The 12,942-nt window shown below is 48.3% G+C and overlaps 2 protein-coding genes across 3 annotated transcripts in view; one reads left to right on the top strand and one right to left on the bottom strand.

Annotated features, from left to right (window-relative positions):
• RPL11 (ribosomal protein L11) overlaps positions 1 to 12,942 on the bottom strand; it is a 484,397-nt gene that overhangs the window by 399,861 nt on the left and 71,594 nt on the right. The window lies entirely within an intron of this gene.
• On the top strand, positions 8,960 to 11,903 carry HTR1D (5-hydroxytryptamine receptor 1D). Its single transcript, XM_012750866.3, has one exon. The coding sequence runs from the start codon at positions 9,527 to 9,529 to the stop codon at positions 10,772 to 10,774; it is 1,248 nt and encodes a 415-aa protein (XP_012606320.1). The 5' UTR covers positions 8,960 to 9,526; the 3' UTR covers positions 10,775 to 11,903.

Below are 12,942 nucleotides of genomic sequence, written 5' to 3'. Positions count from 1 at the left end.
GGAGTGAGGGCACGGGATCAGCTGGCCTTCGCCGTGTAACAAGTCACCCTCAAACTCAGTGGATTAAAACAATGATGTTTATTACTACGACTCATTTGTTTGGTGGTTGGGTGATTTAATCTGAACTTGGCCAGGTATTTCTGCTGATCTCGGCTGGGCTCATGTGAGCAGGACCTGCTGGTCAGCTGAAGGTCTCTGTTCTAGGCTGTGTTCGGCTGGGGTAGCTCTGCTTCATGTGCCTCCATCTCCTCCCCAGGAACCAGTGGGCTAGCCCAGGCATGTTCTTCCCATGGCCATGGCGGATTGCAAGCGGGAACACACACACCCTCTTGAGGACTAAATTTGGAACTAACTGACTGTCACTTCCGCCTCATTCTGTTGGCCATAGCTAGTCCTTCCAGAACCCAGAATCCAGAGACAGAATCCAGAATCCATGCTGAACCTAGAGAACCCAGGGAAGGTGGAGGCAGCAGGAGATAGTATAATAGAAGCACTGAGGCCAGGCGCGGTGACTCACACCTGTAATCCTAGCACTCTGGGAGGCCAAGGCGGGAGGATCGCTTAAGGTCAGGAGTTCAAAACCAGCCTGAGCAAGAGTGAGGCCCCGTCTCTACTAAAAATAGAAAGAAATTAATTGGCCAACTAAAAATATATAGAAAAAAATTGGGCACAATGGCGCATGACTGTATAAAAATATATAGAAGAGTGAGGCCCCATCTCTACTAAAAATAGAAAGAAATTAATTAGCCAACTAAAAATATATGGAAAAAAATTGGGCACAATGGCACATGACTGTAGTCCCAGCTACTCGGGAGGCTGAGGCAGAAGGACTGCTTGAGCCCAGGAATTTGAGATTGCTGTGAGCTAGGCTGACACCATGGCACTCTAGCCCAGGCAACAGAGTGAGACTCTGTCTCAAAAAATAAATAAAAAATAGGAGCACCGAGCTGAGCCGGGAGGGATTCCGAACCTTGCCATATGATCTTGGCCAGGTTTCCCTGCCTCTCTGGGCATCAGCTGATTGAATTGAATTAGATGGTTTAAAAAGTCCCTTGTAAGCCATGTTTGGCAGCGAGGGACTGTTACTTGTAACGAAGTATAATTTATAGAGCATTTATTATATACCTGGAGCCTTCCACTCTGCTCACTCAAACATAACAGCCACGTGAGGTCGATACTGTTATTGTCCCCATTTGCCACGTGAAGAAACTGAGCTCAAAGAGGCTAATGATGTGGCCAAGGTCTCCCTGTGACCAGCAGGACTGGTGCTTAAGGCTGTTAGGCATTTCATCTAAGTTAAATTTTTACAACGGCAAAAGTTCCCAAAACACAAGTGTGTAGCTTGATGAATTTTCACAAAGTGGACATACCTGGCTCATGAAACAAACATGACCTGCCTGCCCTCAGAAGCCCCCTGGTGCTCCCTTGGCCACTGCAGCCCCTCCCCTGGCCTATGCCACACCAGCCTGACTTCCATCCGTGTAGTTTTGCCTGTTCCTGAACATTATGGAGTTTGAATCACACATGCCTGGATTCTCCTGCTCAACGTTGTGTTTGTGTGACTCATCCACCCGGTTGTGTGTAGCTGGGGTTCATTCTCATCCATGTATAGTATTCCACTGTATGAAAATGCCACAATGACTGATTCATTCCATGTTGAGGTTTGTTTAGGTAGTTTCCAGTTTGGGGTTGTTATGACTAGTGCTGGATGAGCAACTCTTGCATACATCTTTTGGTGGACATAGACACATGTTTTCACTGAGTGCATAGCTAAGAGTGGAAGTGCTGGGTCAGAGGTTTGGCTACTTTTTATTTTCTGCATTGTCCAGATTTTATGATTAGAGAAACCGAGGTTCAAGATTGATTGGCTTACACCCCAAGGCACCAATTAGACCAGCCTGAGCAAGAGCAGAACCCTGTCTCTACTAAAATAGAAAAATGAGCTGCGCCTGTAACTCTAGCACTCTGGGAGGCCGAGGCAGGAGGATCGCTCTAGGTCAGGAGTTCGAAACCAGCCTGAGCAAGAGCGAGACCCCGTCTCAACTAAAAAAAACAGAAAGAAATTAATTGGCCAACTAAAAATATATAGAAAAAATGAGCCGGGCATGGTGGCGCATGCCTGTAGTCCCAGCTACTTGGGAGGCTGACGCAGGAGGATTGCCTGAGCCCAGGAGTTTGAGGTTGCTGTGAGCTAGGCTGATGCCACAGCACTCTAGCCCAGGCAACAAAGTGAGACTCTGTCTCAAAAAAAAAAAAAAAAAAGAAAAGAAAAAGAAAAAGAAGGAAAAAAAAGAAAAATGAGCTGGGCACGGTGGTGCATGCCCAGTGCCACTGTCCATGTTAGTGAGCCATATTTGCCATTGTCAGAACTCCCACCCATACTCCGGGGAGCCAGGAGAGCAGCAGCAAGGACATCCCAAGCCTCCCCTCAGTGCGGCAGCATCTCCCCTGAAGTCCAGATCACACAGACTCCAGCCACACCGTGTGACCCCCTGCTCTGCAAAGGGATGGAAAGGGAAAAGCAGATAGATCTGGGTCCCCATCCCCAACCTGATTCAGAGACCACCTCTGACCACAGCTGATTGGACCAGGGTGGACATGTGACCCAAAATGAGCCAATTAGATTCTCTCTTGGGAATTTAGACTGGAGACTGTGGGCAGTTGGCTGGATTGAAGATGAAGGAGGAGCGACCTGAAGGCCAAGGCTGCAGCCATGACTAAAGCCAGAGAAGGTTCAGGGGGAACAGAAAAGCCAAATGTAAACAAAGAAAACGGGTCCTTAGAGAGAGACAAGGGAATGGGGCAGACAGGGAAAGAAACAGAGAGAGGAACTACCTGCCCCAGGAGAGGAGACAGAGAGAGATTTCCAGGACTGAAAATACTCCTTCTTATTCTTGGACGTCCATGGGTGACCTTCTACCAAGAAAACCTCATTTGCCCCAACTCATATCTTCCCAGCTGAGCCAGTTCACATGCACGGGGCAGGCCCTGAGAAATGGTGACAAGATAGGATTTTTCAGTTCCTTTCTAGGAAATAGTCCCTACTGTGGGATCCAAGGCTAGTCATGGGCCCTTCCTCCTCCTCTGTAAATTGGGGTAAGGACATCTTTCTCCCAGCGTTGTGATGCAGCTTCAGTGAAGCAGGGATAACGTGGCTGGCACGGTGGCTGGCACACAGCAGGTGGTCCTTTTATCCCTCTTCACAAAGGCTTCCCACCCAGGGCTCCTTTGGCTTCAGGAGGATCAGTCGCCTTCCCTTTCTGAAGGGTCTTTAACTAAGTGAGTCATAAAACCTTGCCAGAAACAAAGAAGATGTATGGGTTTAATGTGTCCTCAGAAGCCAGCCTCATCCTTTCGGAGAACAAAAACTAAAGCTTTGTGATAAAAGATTTGTTGCAGTAGAATAAATCCCCCACAGAGGAATTTATGTCTGTTCTTTCTCTAGAAGCTGTGTGGTACAGATGAGTGAGCCCTGCATGGAGAAATCACTCTTCACAAATCTGGACAGGGCTTTCTATTTTACAAGATGTATCCACAGCTGTTATTTCATCTCATTCTTCCTCCTCCATGGGACCTCCCACAGCCTCAGTTTTCTCGTCTGTAAAATCAAGGTATCAAGTCTTCCTCCCAGAGATATCCTGAGAGTTAGAGGTACTATATGTGGGGAAGAATCTGAAAGTTTTAATGTGGGTATGTGTGTTGAGTGCATGTGTGTGCGTGTCTATCTCTATGTGAGTGCAAGTTTTGAAATCTAATTGGCATCTTTTTTTTTTTTTTTTTGAGACAGAGTCTCACTCCGTTGTCTGAGCTAGAGTGCCATGGTGTCAGCCTAGCTCACAGCAACCTCAAACTCCTGGGCTCAAATGATCCTCCTCCCTCAGTCTCCCAATTAGCTGGGACTACAGGTGTGCACCAGCACACCCAGCTAATTTTTTTCTATTTTTTATAGAGATGAGGTCTCACTTTTGCTCAGGCTGGTCTTAAACTCCTGACCTCAAGCATGCCTCATGCCTCCCGCCTCAGCCTCCCAGAGTGCTAGGATTACAGGCATGAGCCACCGCCCCCAGCCCCTACCACCACCTTAAAAAATAGAATAAACATCATTGACACCTTTAAAATTTTTCCATGATTAAGTTCCCACTTCCTTTCCTCTCCAGGGGTAACCATATTGAATTTTATATTTATCGTTGCTTTTCCTTATGGTTTTGCCACATATATTTATCTTCCTAGCAGTTTGTTTTTCTTGCATGTTTTTGATGTTGGCACTCAGTCTCGTTTGTGAGAATCGCTGTTTTGATGAGTGCAGCTTTGTTTATTGTTTGGCTTGCCTGTAGCACTTCATCATGGGAACATGCTGTGTTCTGCCATTCTGCTGTTGATGGACCTGTGGGTTGTTTCGAGATGTTTGCTATTACAGGCAATGCTGCTACGACCGTCCTCATTCCTGTCTTCTGGTGAGCACATGGAAGAGTTTCCCTGGCATGCATATTCAGGCATGGAATTACTGGGTCATGAGGTAGTCGTTACATCTTTAGTTTTATGAGATAATAGCAAATTGTTTGCTAATGGGGTTCCTTCAGTTTATATTGTCTACTAGTGGTAGATGACAATTTCTATTGCTCTATACTCTTACTAATTGACATGTCACAATCAGATTTTAAAATTTTTACCTATCTTCTGGGTGAAAATGATATCTCATTGTTTTAATTTGTATTTTTAATTGTATTATCTGAAGGGTAATAGGAGAGAGGTAGTTGCTTCTAGAGCTACAGCCCGTCTCTCCAAAGATAGCTGGATTATGGGAAATGCCCCCCACTTTGTTCAGGGTGGCCAGGGCAGCAGGCAGGAGAGGAGGGGACCAGCTTCCTGCACAGCTGCCCCTAGCCTTCCTGACCAAGGCCACCCACCCATCCCTGTCCTTCTTCCCAAGATGTCACCAAGGGCCGGAGGGCCCCCAGGCCTTGCACTGAAATCACGTTACTGGAATGCCTGGAAGCCAAGGAGTGACCGCGTGGGTTTGCAGGGCAAGCTCACCAGCCGCCTGCGGGAAATGACGACACCTCTCTCACCCAGACTGTCTGAAGGGAAGAGAATTCCAAACATCCAACCTGTGTTCACATTTTCTGTGTGAACCGAAGTGGGAGGAGAACTTCAGCTGGAGGCTTTTGAGGTGGAGCCTGGGGCGAGTGGGGACAGCAGGGGCTGTCCAACCTGCTTCCCCCCACCCCCAAGCACGCATGCCCTGAGGCTTTTGGTCCTGAACTGCAGCTATGTAGAGAAAGGTAGAAATTTGGAGAGCTCTGGACCCGGTTCTTCCACTTTCAACTGGGTGACCTTGCTCCAGTGCCCTCGGTTGGCTCACTTGTGAGTTGAGGGCCACATTGCCTATGTCAGGGTGGGTGACTCAGCCCTGGAGCTAGCTCAGAGCTTGGGAGAGACACAGCAAGAGCCCCACAAAAGATATTATAATCATATCCTTCACATTCTGGGATGTGTTTTGGGGTTGGCAGCTTAAGATTGGTTTTCTTTTCTTCTTTTTTTTTTTTTTTGGGTCGGAGCCTTACTCTGTTGCCCAGGCTAGAGTGCCGTGGCGTCAGCATAGCTCACAGCAACCTCAAACTCCTGGGCTCAAGCGATCCTCCTGCCTCAGCCTCCTGAGCAACCGGGACTACAGGCATGTGCCACCATGCCTGGCTAATTTTATATGTATATATTTTTTTAGTTGTCCAGCTAATTTCTTTCTATTTTTTAGTAGAGATGGGGTCTTACTCTTGCTCAGGCTGGTCTCGAACTCCTGAGCTCACACGATCCGCCTGTCTTGGCCTCCCAGAGTGCCAGGATTACAGGCGTGAGTCACCACACCCAGCTGGTTTTCTTAAATTGAGGTTTTTTCCCCTCTTCCAGGCAGGTCATTTTTAAAGATGAAGCACATGTAAGTTTGGGGAGTGGGAGGGAAATGACTACATTGCAGGTTTAGCTGCTGCTTCTTTTTTTTTTTCCAGTAGCCAGCTACTAATAAGCTTAATTTTTTTTTTCCACTCTGTTGCCCAGGCTGGAGTGCAAGTGGCATCATCATAGCTCACTGCAACCTCAAACTCCTGGGCTCAAGCAATCCTCCTGCCTCAGCCTCCTGAGTAGCTGTGATGACAGGCATGCACCACTGCACTTAGCTGATTTTTCCTATTTTTGGTAGAGAAGGGGTCTCACTCTTGCTCAGGCTGGTCTCAAACTCCTAACCTCAAGTGATCCTCCCACCTTGGCCTCCCAGAGTACTAGGATTTCAAGCATGAGCCACTGCACCCTGCCTAGCTTCTTAATGTTTTAAAAGTCAGTCAATCAACAGACACAGACTGAACCTTCCTGATAAAACCTTGAGCTGAGCTGTGGGGAAAGGGAGCAGGATGATAATGATTCTTGACACCTCTCGTTTTTTCCTGGGTACCAAGTGCTGGCCTTGCCGGGAGCAATGGGAGCTCCATAGCAGCTCTGGGAGGCAGGTGGGGTAGCCACTGTGTAGGGGAAGAAACCTGAGATTCAGCAAAGAGAAAGGACTTGCCCAAGGTCGTACATAAGTAGAAGGGAGATTAGGGCCCCGATTGCCCCAGTCCAAGCCAAACTGTCTCTGTGCCCTGCTGCCTTCCACGCCTGGCACCAGCCACCTCCCGAGCCTAGTCTCCTCTCCTCTCTGTACTCCGGCTAGCTCGCCTCTTTGCCATCTTCTGATCCCATGCCTTGCACTTCTGACCTCTGGGCCTTTGCTCTGGCTTCTGCAGCCACCAGGAATGCCATCACTCCCACCTTTGACTGTGAAACCCTTCTCCTTAATGTAGCCACCTGGCAGAAAAAGATGCAGCCCTTAAGAATGATGTTGTGGGTCAGACCAGTCTGGGAAAAAAAAAAAGAATGATGATGTGGGAGTGATTGATGGAACATTGTTCAAAATATATGAAGTTGAAAAACATATACACTTCGAAACAAATTCATACATAATCATAATGATCACTTTTTTTAAAAAACAATGTATTTATATAAATTCTGCCTTCCTTTCTCCTTCCTAGGGTCCTTGAAGCTTCATGTCTGCCTCCCTTGCTAGTCTGTCAATGTTCCCAGGGCAGGACCTGTTTGCTAAGTTGACCTGGAAGAAATAAAACAGATTGTAGGGATCTCTTGTGGAGTTGTATTACTAGCATTCCACGCAAGGCGGGGTGGGGTGGGGATAAGGGGTCTTGGCATTCTTCTTGCCAACCCAGAGCACCCAGGGGCTGCCTGCCAGGCTCCATGGGGTCATGCCAGAGATGGGCTCGCACTGGCTTTGCCCTCTGGCTCACCTCATCCTGATCGTCAGCACCAAGGGCTCCGAGCCCCAGGAACCTCAAGGCTTGCCCACGTCCCAGACACTTAAACCCAGAGGCCAGTGGCTCACAGAGGAGACAAGAGTTGAGTCTTCAACATTTTTTAAACAATATTTACTGGTTTATTACATAGGATACAAATAAACAGCCAGACGAAAAGGTACACAGGACAAGGTCTGCAACAGTCCCAAGCACAGGAGCTTGTGATGGAGGATGCCACGTTCCAGGCACGTGGCTGCTTTCACCAACCTGGGAGCTCCCAAGATTTTTTTTGTGGCTGAATTTCTGGTTTTCATTTGGAAAGCTGAATGTATTTTTTTGGATTTGAACTTCCACCATTAAAAATGCTCAGGGTTTTTATTTTTGCAGTTAATTAATTTTGTTTAACAAATGAGGCCGGGCGTGGTGGCTCACGCCTGTAATCCTAGCACTCTGGGAGGCAGAGGCGGGTGGATTGCTTGAGGTCAGGAGTTCGAAACCAGCCTGAGCAAGAGCGAGACCCTGTCTCTACTATAAATAGAAAGAAATTAATTGGCCAACTAATATATATATATATATATGTATGTAATTAGCTGGGCATGGTGGGGCATGCCTGTAGTCCCAGCTACTCAGGAGGCTGAGGCAGAAGGATTGCTTGAGCCCAGGAGTTTGAGGTTGCTGTGAGCTATGCTGACGCCATGGCACTCACTCTAGCCTGGGCAACAAAGTGAGACTCTCTCAAAAAAAAAAATTTTTTTTTATTTTGTTTAACAAATGAGTGTTTTCGTTTTTGCTTGTGTTTTTTTATTTGTTTGGTTTTGGGTTTTTTTTTTTTTTTTTTGAGACAAAGTCTTGCTTTGTTGCCCAGGCTAGAGTGAGTGCCGTGGCGTCAGCCTAGCTCACAGCAACCTCAAACTCCTGGGCTCGAGCGATCCTTCTGTCTCAGCCTCCCGAGTAGCTGGGACTACAGGCATGCGCCATCATGCCCGGCTAATTTTTTATATATATATATCAGTTGGCCAATTAGTTTCTTTCTATTTATAGTAGATACGGGGTCTCGCTCTTGCTCAGGCTGGTTTTGAACTCCTGACCTTGAGCAATCCGCCCGCCTCGGCCTCCCAGAGAGCTAGGATTACAGGCGTGAGCCACCGCGCCCGGCCTGGGTTTTGGTTTTAAGAGTCATGGATGCTCACTTTAGGAAATTTGAAAAAATTCGAATGAATAGAAGAAAGGGTACCCCCTCCCATACTTCATAGAGAAATACATTGTAACAGTTTGGCTTCTTTCCTAATAGCCCCTCCCCCACAGTTTTATTTTATTTTGTTTCCATTGTTGCTAAATAAATAGGATGATGCTTTCTGATTCAGGACTTACAGAGCTGATTTCATGTACTAGCCTGTGATGCTTTTAACAGCTATGATACTTTGTCCCCTCTGGGGATTGTAGGGGTGGGACACATCACCCTCCTGCATTCGCCTGACACTTTTGAGATCGTCACTTTCACAGCACCACTGCCAGGCCTTAAGTAGTATTTTTTTTTTTAATCTTATAGTTAATTTCAGGCCTCTGAATTGTCCTTCTAGAACCTAATGCTTTCCTTTTTTTTTTCCTTGTTTAAACCCCAGAGCTCCTGAACATGTGCCCCGCAGTGGTCTGTTTGTTTTGCCTTCTCCCAGCTCATGCATTCTTCAAGTCTTGGTAACCGGAATGTTTTGTCTGTTCCGCTCAAAACCATCAGTGGGACAGGAACCAAAGTCCCTCAAGCAGCATCAGGGTGAACCTGGGAAGACTGAGCTGCTGACTGCACTGCTTCTCTGAATTGGCTGTGACTTCCTTTTGTCTCTAGTTTTAAAAGCTCCTCAGAGGCAAGCTGAAATCCAGAATCTTCTCAATTAGGATGGGGGAAATTCTGAAGTTCTCATAAAACGCACGGATGTCTCAAGCTTTGAAAAGAGTCCAGATGCTACAGGCAAGAATCCCAGAGTATTGCCCACACTGGTATGATGTCCTGATAATTGTCTAACCAATTCAGCATGTGTCCCCTGGGTGTGACTATCTGCTGGGCAAAGTTCCAGAACCAGGGGACAGCTTCAGATTCACGTGGTGTCGGAAAGACCTGTAACTACCAGCAGGTAGTTATCTCTGTGCTCTTCAAATAGGCAGATCTTGAGGTCTTTTCACCATGGCCTGCTCTGATGTATGGCTGCCACCAGTGTGACGCAGAAGGAGGACCTTGCCCTGTAGGCAGGGCCACCTCGAAAGCAGGGGCTGAGTGTGTGGAAGTCTGCAGGAAGAGAGAGCCACCTAGCATGTCCCCACCGAACCAGTCAGCAGAAGGCCTTCCCCAGGAGGCTTCCAACAGATCCCTGAATGCCACAGAAAGCCCCGGGGCTTGGGATCCCGGGACCCTGCAGGCACTCAAGATCTCCCTTGCTGTGGTCCTTTCCATCATCACACTGGCCACAGTCCTCTCCAACGCCTTTGTGCTCACCACCATCCTACTCACCAGGAAGCTCCACACGCCCGCCAACTATCTCATCGGCTCGCTGGCCACCACCGACCTCTTGGTTTCCATCTTGGTCATGCCCATCAGCATCGCTTACACTACCACTCACACCTGGAACTTTGGCCAAATCCTGTGCGACATCTGGCTGTCCTCTGACATCACGTGCTGCACAGCCTCCATCCTGCACCTCTGTGTCATTGCTCTGGACAGGTACTGGGCCATCACTGACGCCCTGGAGTACAGCAAGCGCCGGACGGCCTGCCACGCGGCCACCATGGTCGCCGTCGTCTGGGCCATCTCCATCTGCATCTCCATCCCGCCGCTCTTCTGGCGACAGGCCAAAGCCCAGGAGGAGATGTCGGACTGCCTGGTGAACACTTCTCAGATCTCCTACACCATCTACTCCACCTGCGGGGCCTTCTACATCCCGTCCGTGTTGCTCATCATCCTATACGGCCGGATCTACAGGGCCGCCCGGAGCCGCATCCTGAACCCGCCCTCGCTCTATGGGAAGCGCTTCACCACGGCCCACCTCATCACGGGCTCCGCGGGGTCCTCGCTCTGCTCGCTCAGCTCCAGCCTCCACGAAGGGCACTCGCACCCGGCCGGCTCCCCTCTCTTCTTCAGCCACGTGAAGATCAAGCTTGCCGACAGCGTCCTGGAGCGCAAGCGGATTTCCGCAGCTCGGGAGAGGAAAGCCACCAAAACCCTGGGGATCATTCTGGGCGCCTTCATCGTCTGCTGGCTGCCCTTCTTCGTGGCATCTCTGGTCCTCCCCATCTGCAGGGACTCCTGCTGGCTCCACCCAGCCCTCTTCGACTTCTTCACCTGGCTGGGCTACTTAAACTCCCTCATCAATCCAATCATCTACACCGTGTTCAACGAAGAGTTTCGGCAAGCCTTTCAGAAAGTCGTCCATTTCCGGAAAGCCTCCTAGTCTGTACTCGGTGGTGACTCTTGTTACCTTGTGTGTCCTGCGACCCACCCAGTTGGGACTGTCTTTTTTATTTTTCCCGAGACTTGACTTAATTCATGATATCTTGGGTCTTGTTTCAACCAACAGAATGCGTTGATTCTGTGTTCTTTTTCCTGTCGCCTTCTTGACTTCTGAGCCACCAAGAACTGGGCAGCTGGGTGAAAGGGGACAGGACTGGAGATTTCACTTAGCGTAATGTTGTCACAGTTCCTCTGTGTTGGAGGAAATGTGACCCACAGGATTCCTTGTTGATACAGTTCAGGTGAGCAGCTGCCTAACGCTGTAGAAAAGAACCCAGGCTCAGGCCCGGCGAGGTGGCTCACGCCTGTAACCCTAGCACTCTGGGAGGCCGAGGCGGGTGGATCACTCAAGGTCAGGAGTTCGAAATCAGCCTGAGCAAGAGCGAGACCCTGTCTCTACTATAAATAGAAAGAAATTAATTGGCCAACTAATATATATAGAACAAATCAGCCAGGCATGGTGGCGCATGCCTGTAGACCCAGCTACTCGGGAGGCTGAGGCAGGAGGATTGCTTGAGCCCAGGAGTTTGAGGTTGCTGTGAGCTAGGCTGACGCCACGGCACTCACTCTAGCCTGGGCAACAAAGCGAGACTGTCTCAAAAAAAAAAAAAAAAAAAAAATAGAATGACTTGGAGAGATATTCAGGGGCAGGGGAGCAGGATAGTTGGGACTAGATTGAATACTCTGTCTCCTTCCCCAATATCCCTGTACCATCTTAATATTCTGAAGTTAAAATCCATTATCACTCCATTGAAGTAGATTGGTGAGCTTTGGGCCCACTAAGCTTTGAGTGGGACACTATTCTGAATTTTTTTCTGAATTATTTTTTTACATCCCATTCTCATTAGAGATCTGAGACCTGATTAGAGATGTCGAGTCTTATCAAATAAAAAGCATGAGACATCATGACCAGTAAAGTCTTTGGGTGATTTTTCCTCCTCTCCCTAGATGTGGAAACCATTCAACTCAATTCAGTCTCTAGCGTTTACTGAGCACCTACTGTATGCCAGGCCCTTTGCCCAAGTCTTGGTATTTGTTATCTCATATTGTTGAAAGTCATGATGAAGAAGAGCTCAGAACTGATGCCTCAGTTCAAATTCAAGTGCAGGCCAGGTGTGGTAGCTCACGCCTGTAATCCTAGCACTCTGGGAGCCCGAGGCAGGCGGATTGCTCCAGGTCAGGAGTTCGAAACCAGCCTGAGCAAGAGTGAGACCCCTGTCTCTACTATAAATAGAAAGAAATTAATTGGCCAACTAATATATATAGAAAAAATTAGCCAGGCATGGTGGCGCATGCCTGTAGTCCCAGCTACTTGGGAGGCTGAGGCAGAAGGATTGCCTGAGCCCAGGAGTTTGAGGTTGCTGTGAGCTAGGCTGACACCACGGCACTCACTCTAGCCTGGGCAACAAAGTGAGACTCTGTCTCAAAAAAACAAATTCAAGTGCAGCCTATTTCTAGCTGGGTGAACTTGGACAAGTTTCTTGACCTCTCTTTGCCTAATTTTCTTACACTATAAAATGAAAGTAGTAATAGGTATGTTAACTGTGTAAATAACCACAGTGCTTGGCGCAAGAGCTCTTAAACTGACCTACACAAGGTCAAGCAACTATATAAAAATAACAGCTACTATTTAAGTGCCTATAATGCTCCTTGTATACATTTTCTCCTTTACTTGTCATCCTCATTTTATAGAAGCAGTAAAGAAACTTGCTTGTGGTCAGGGAAGGTTTAATAAAGAGGCTGACACATGAGCGGACTCCCAAAAGCAGAGCTCATGTGGGATGAGGCCAAGGGAGGGGAGATGTGCCGATGCCCCTTGGGGGAGATGAGACAGAGCAGAGGAAGATGGGGAAGGCCACTTGAGGTAGGGAAAAGCAAGGGAACAGAGCCTGGGAGGCCTGTAATGTTCAGTGCGGTCTCTGGGCATAGGGAGAAGAATGACAGCCAGGAACAGGGATGTCAGGAAGGAAAGAGAAAAGAGAGAGGCCAAGATGTGGGGGTGGATTACCTGGAGGAGTCTTGTGCTGACTGTGAGGTTTATGCTGGACATCTTATGGTGTAGTCCCTGGACCACCTGCGTAGGGATCACCTGGGGCTGGTGCAGTGGCG

This window comes from Microcebus murinus, chromosome 2 (assembly GCF_040939455.1).
Source record: "Microcebus murinus isolate Inina chromosome 2, M.murinus_Inina_mat1.0, whole genome shotgun sequence".
NCBI classification, from domain to species: Eukaryota; Metazoa; Chordata; class Mammalia; order Primates; family Cheirogaleidae; genus Microcebus; species Microcebus murinus.
This window is presented reverse-complemented; position numbering and strand designations above follow the sequence as displayed.

Excerpts from the sequence above, each read along its gene's own strand:
- HTR1D (XM_012750866.3), top strand. The coding sequence starts at position 9,527 with ATGTATGGCTGCCACCAGTGTGACGCAGAAGGAGGACCTTGCCCTGTA.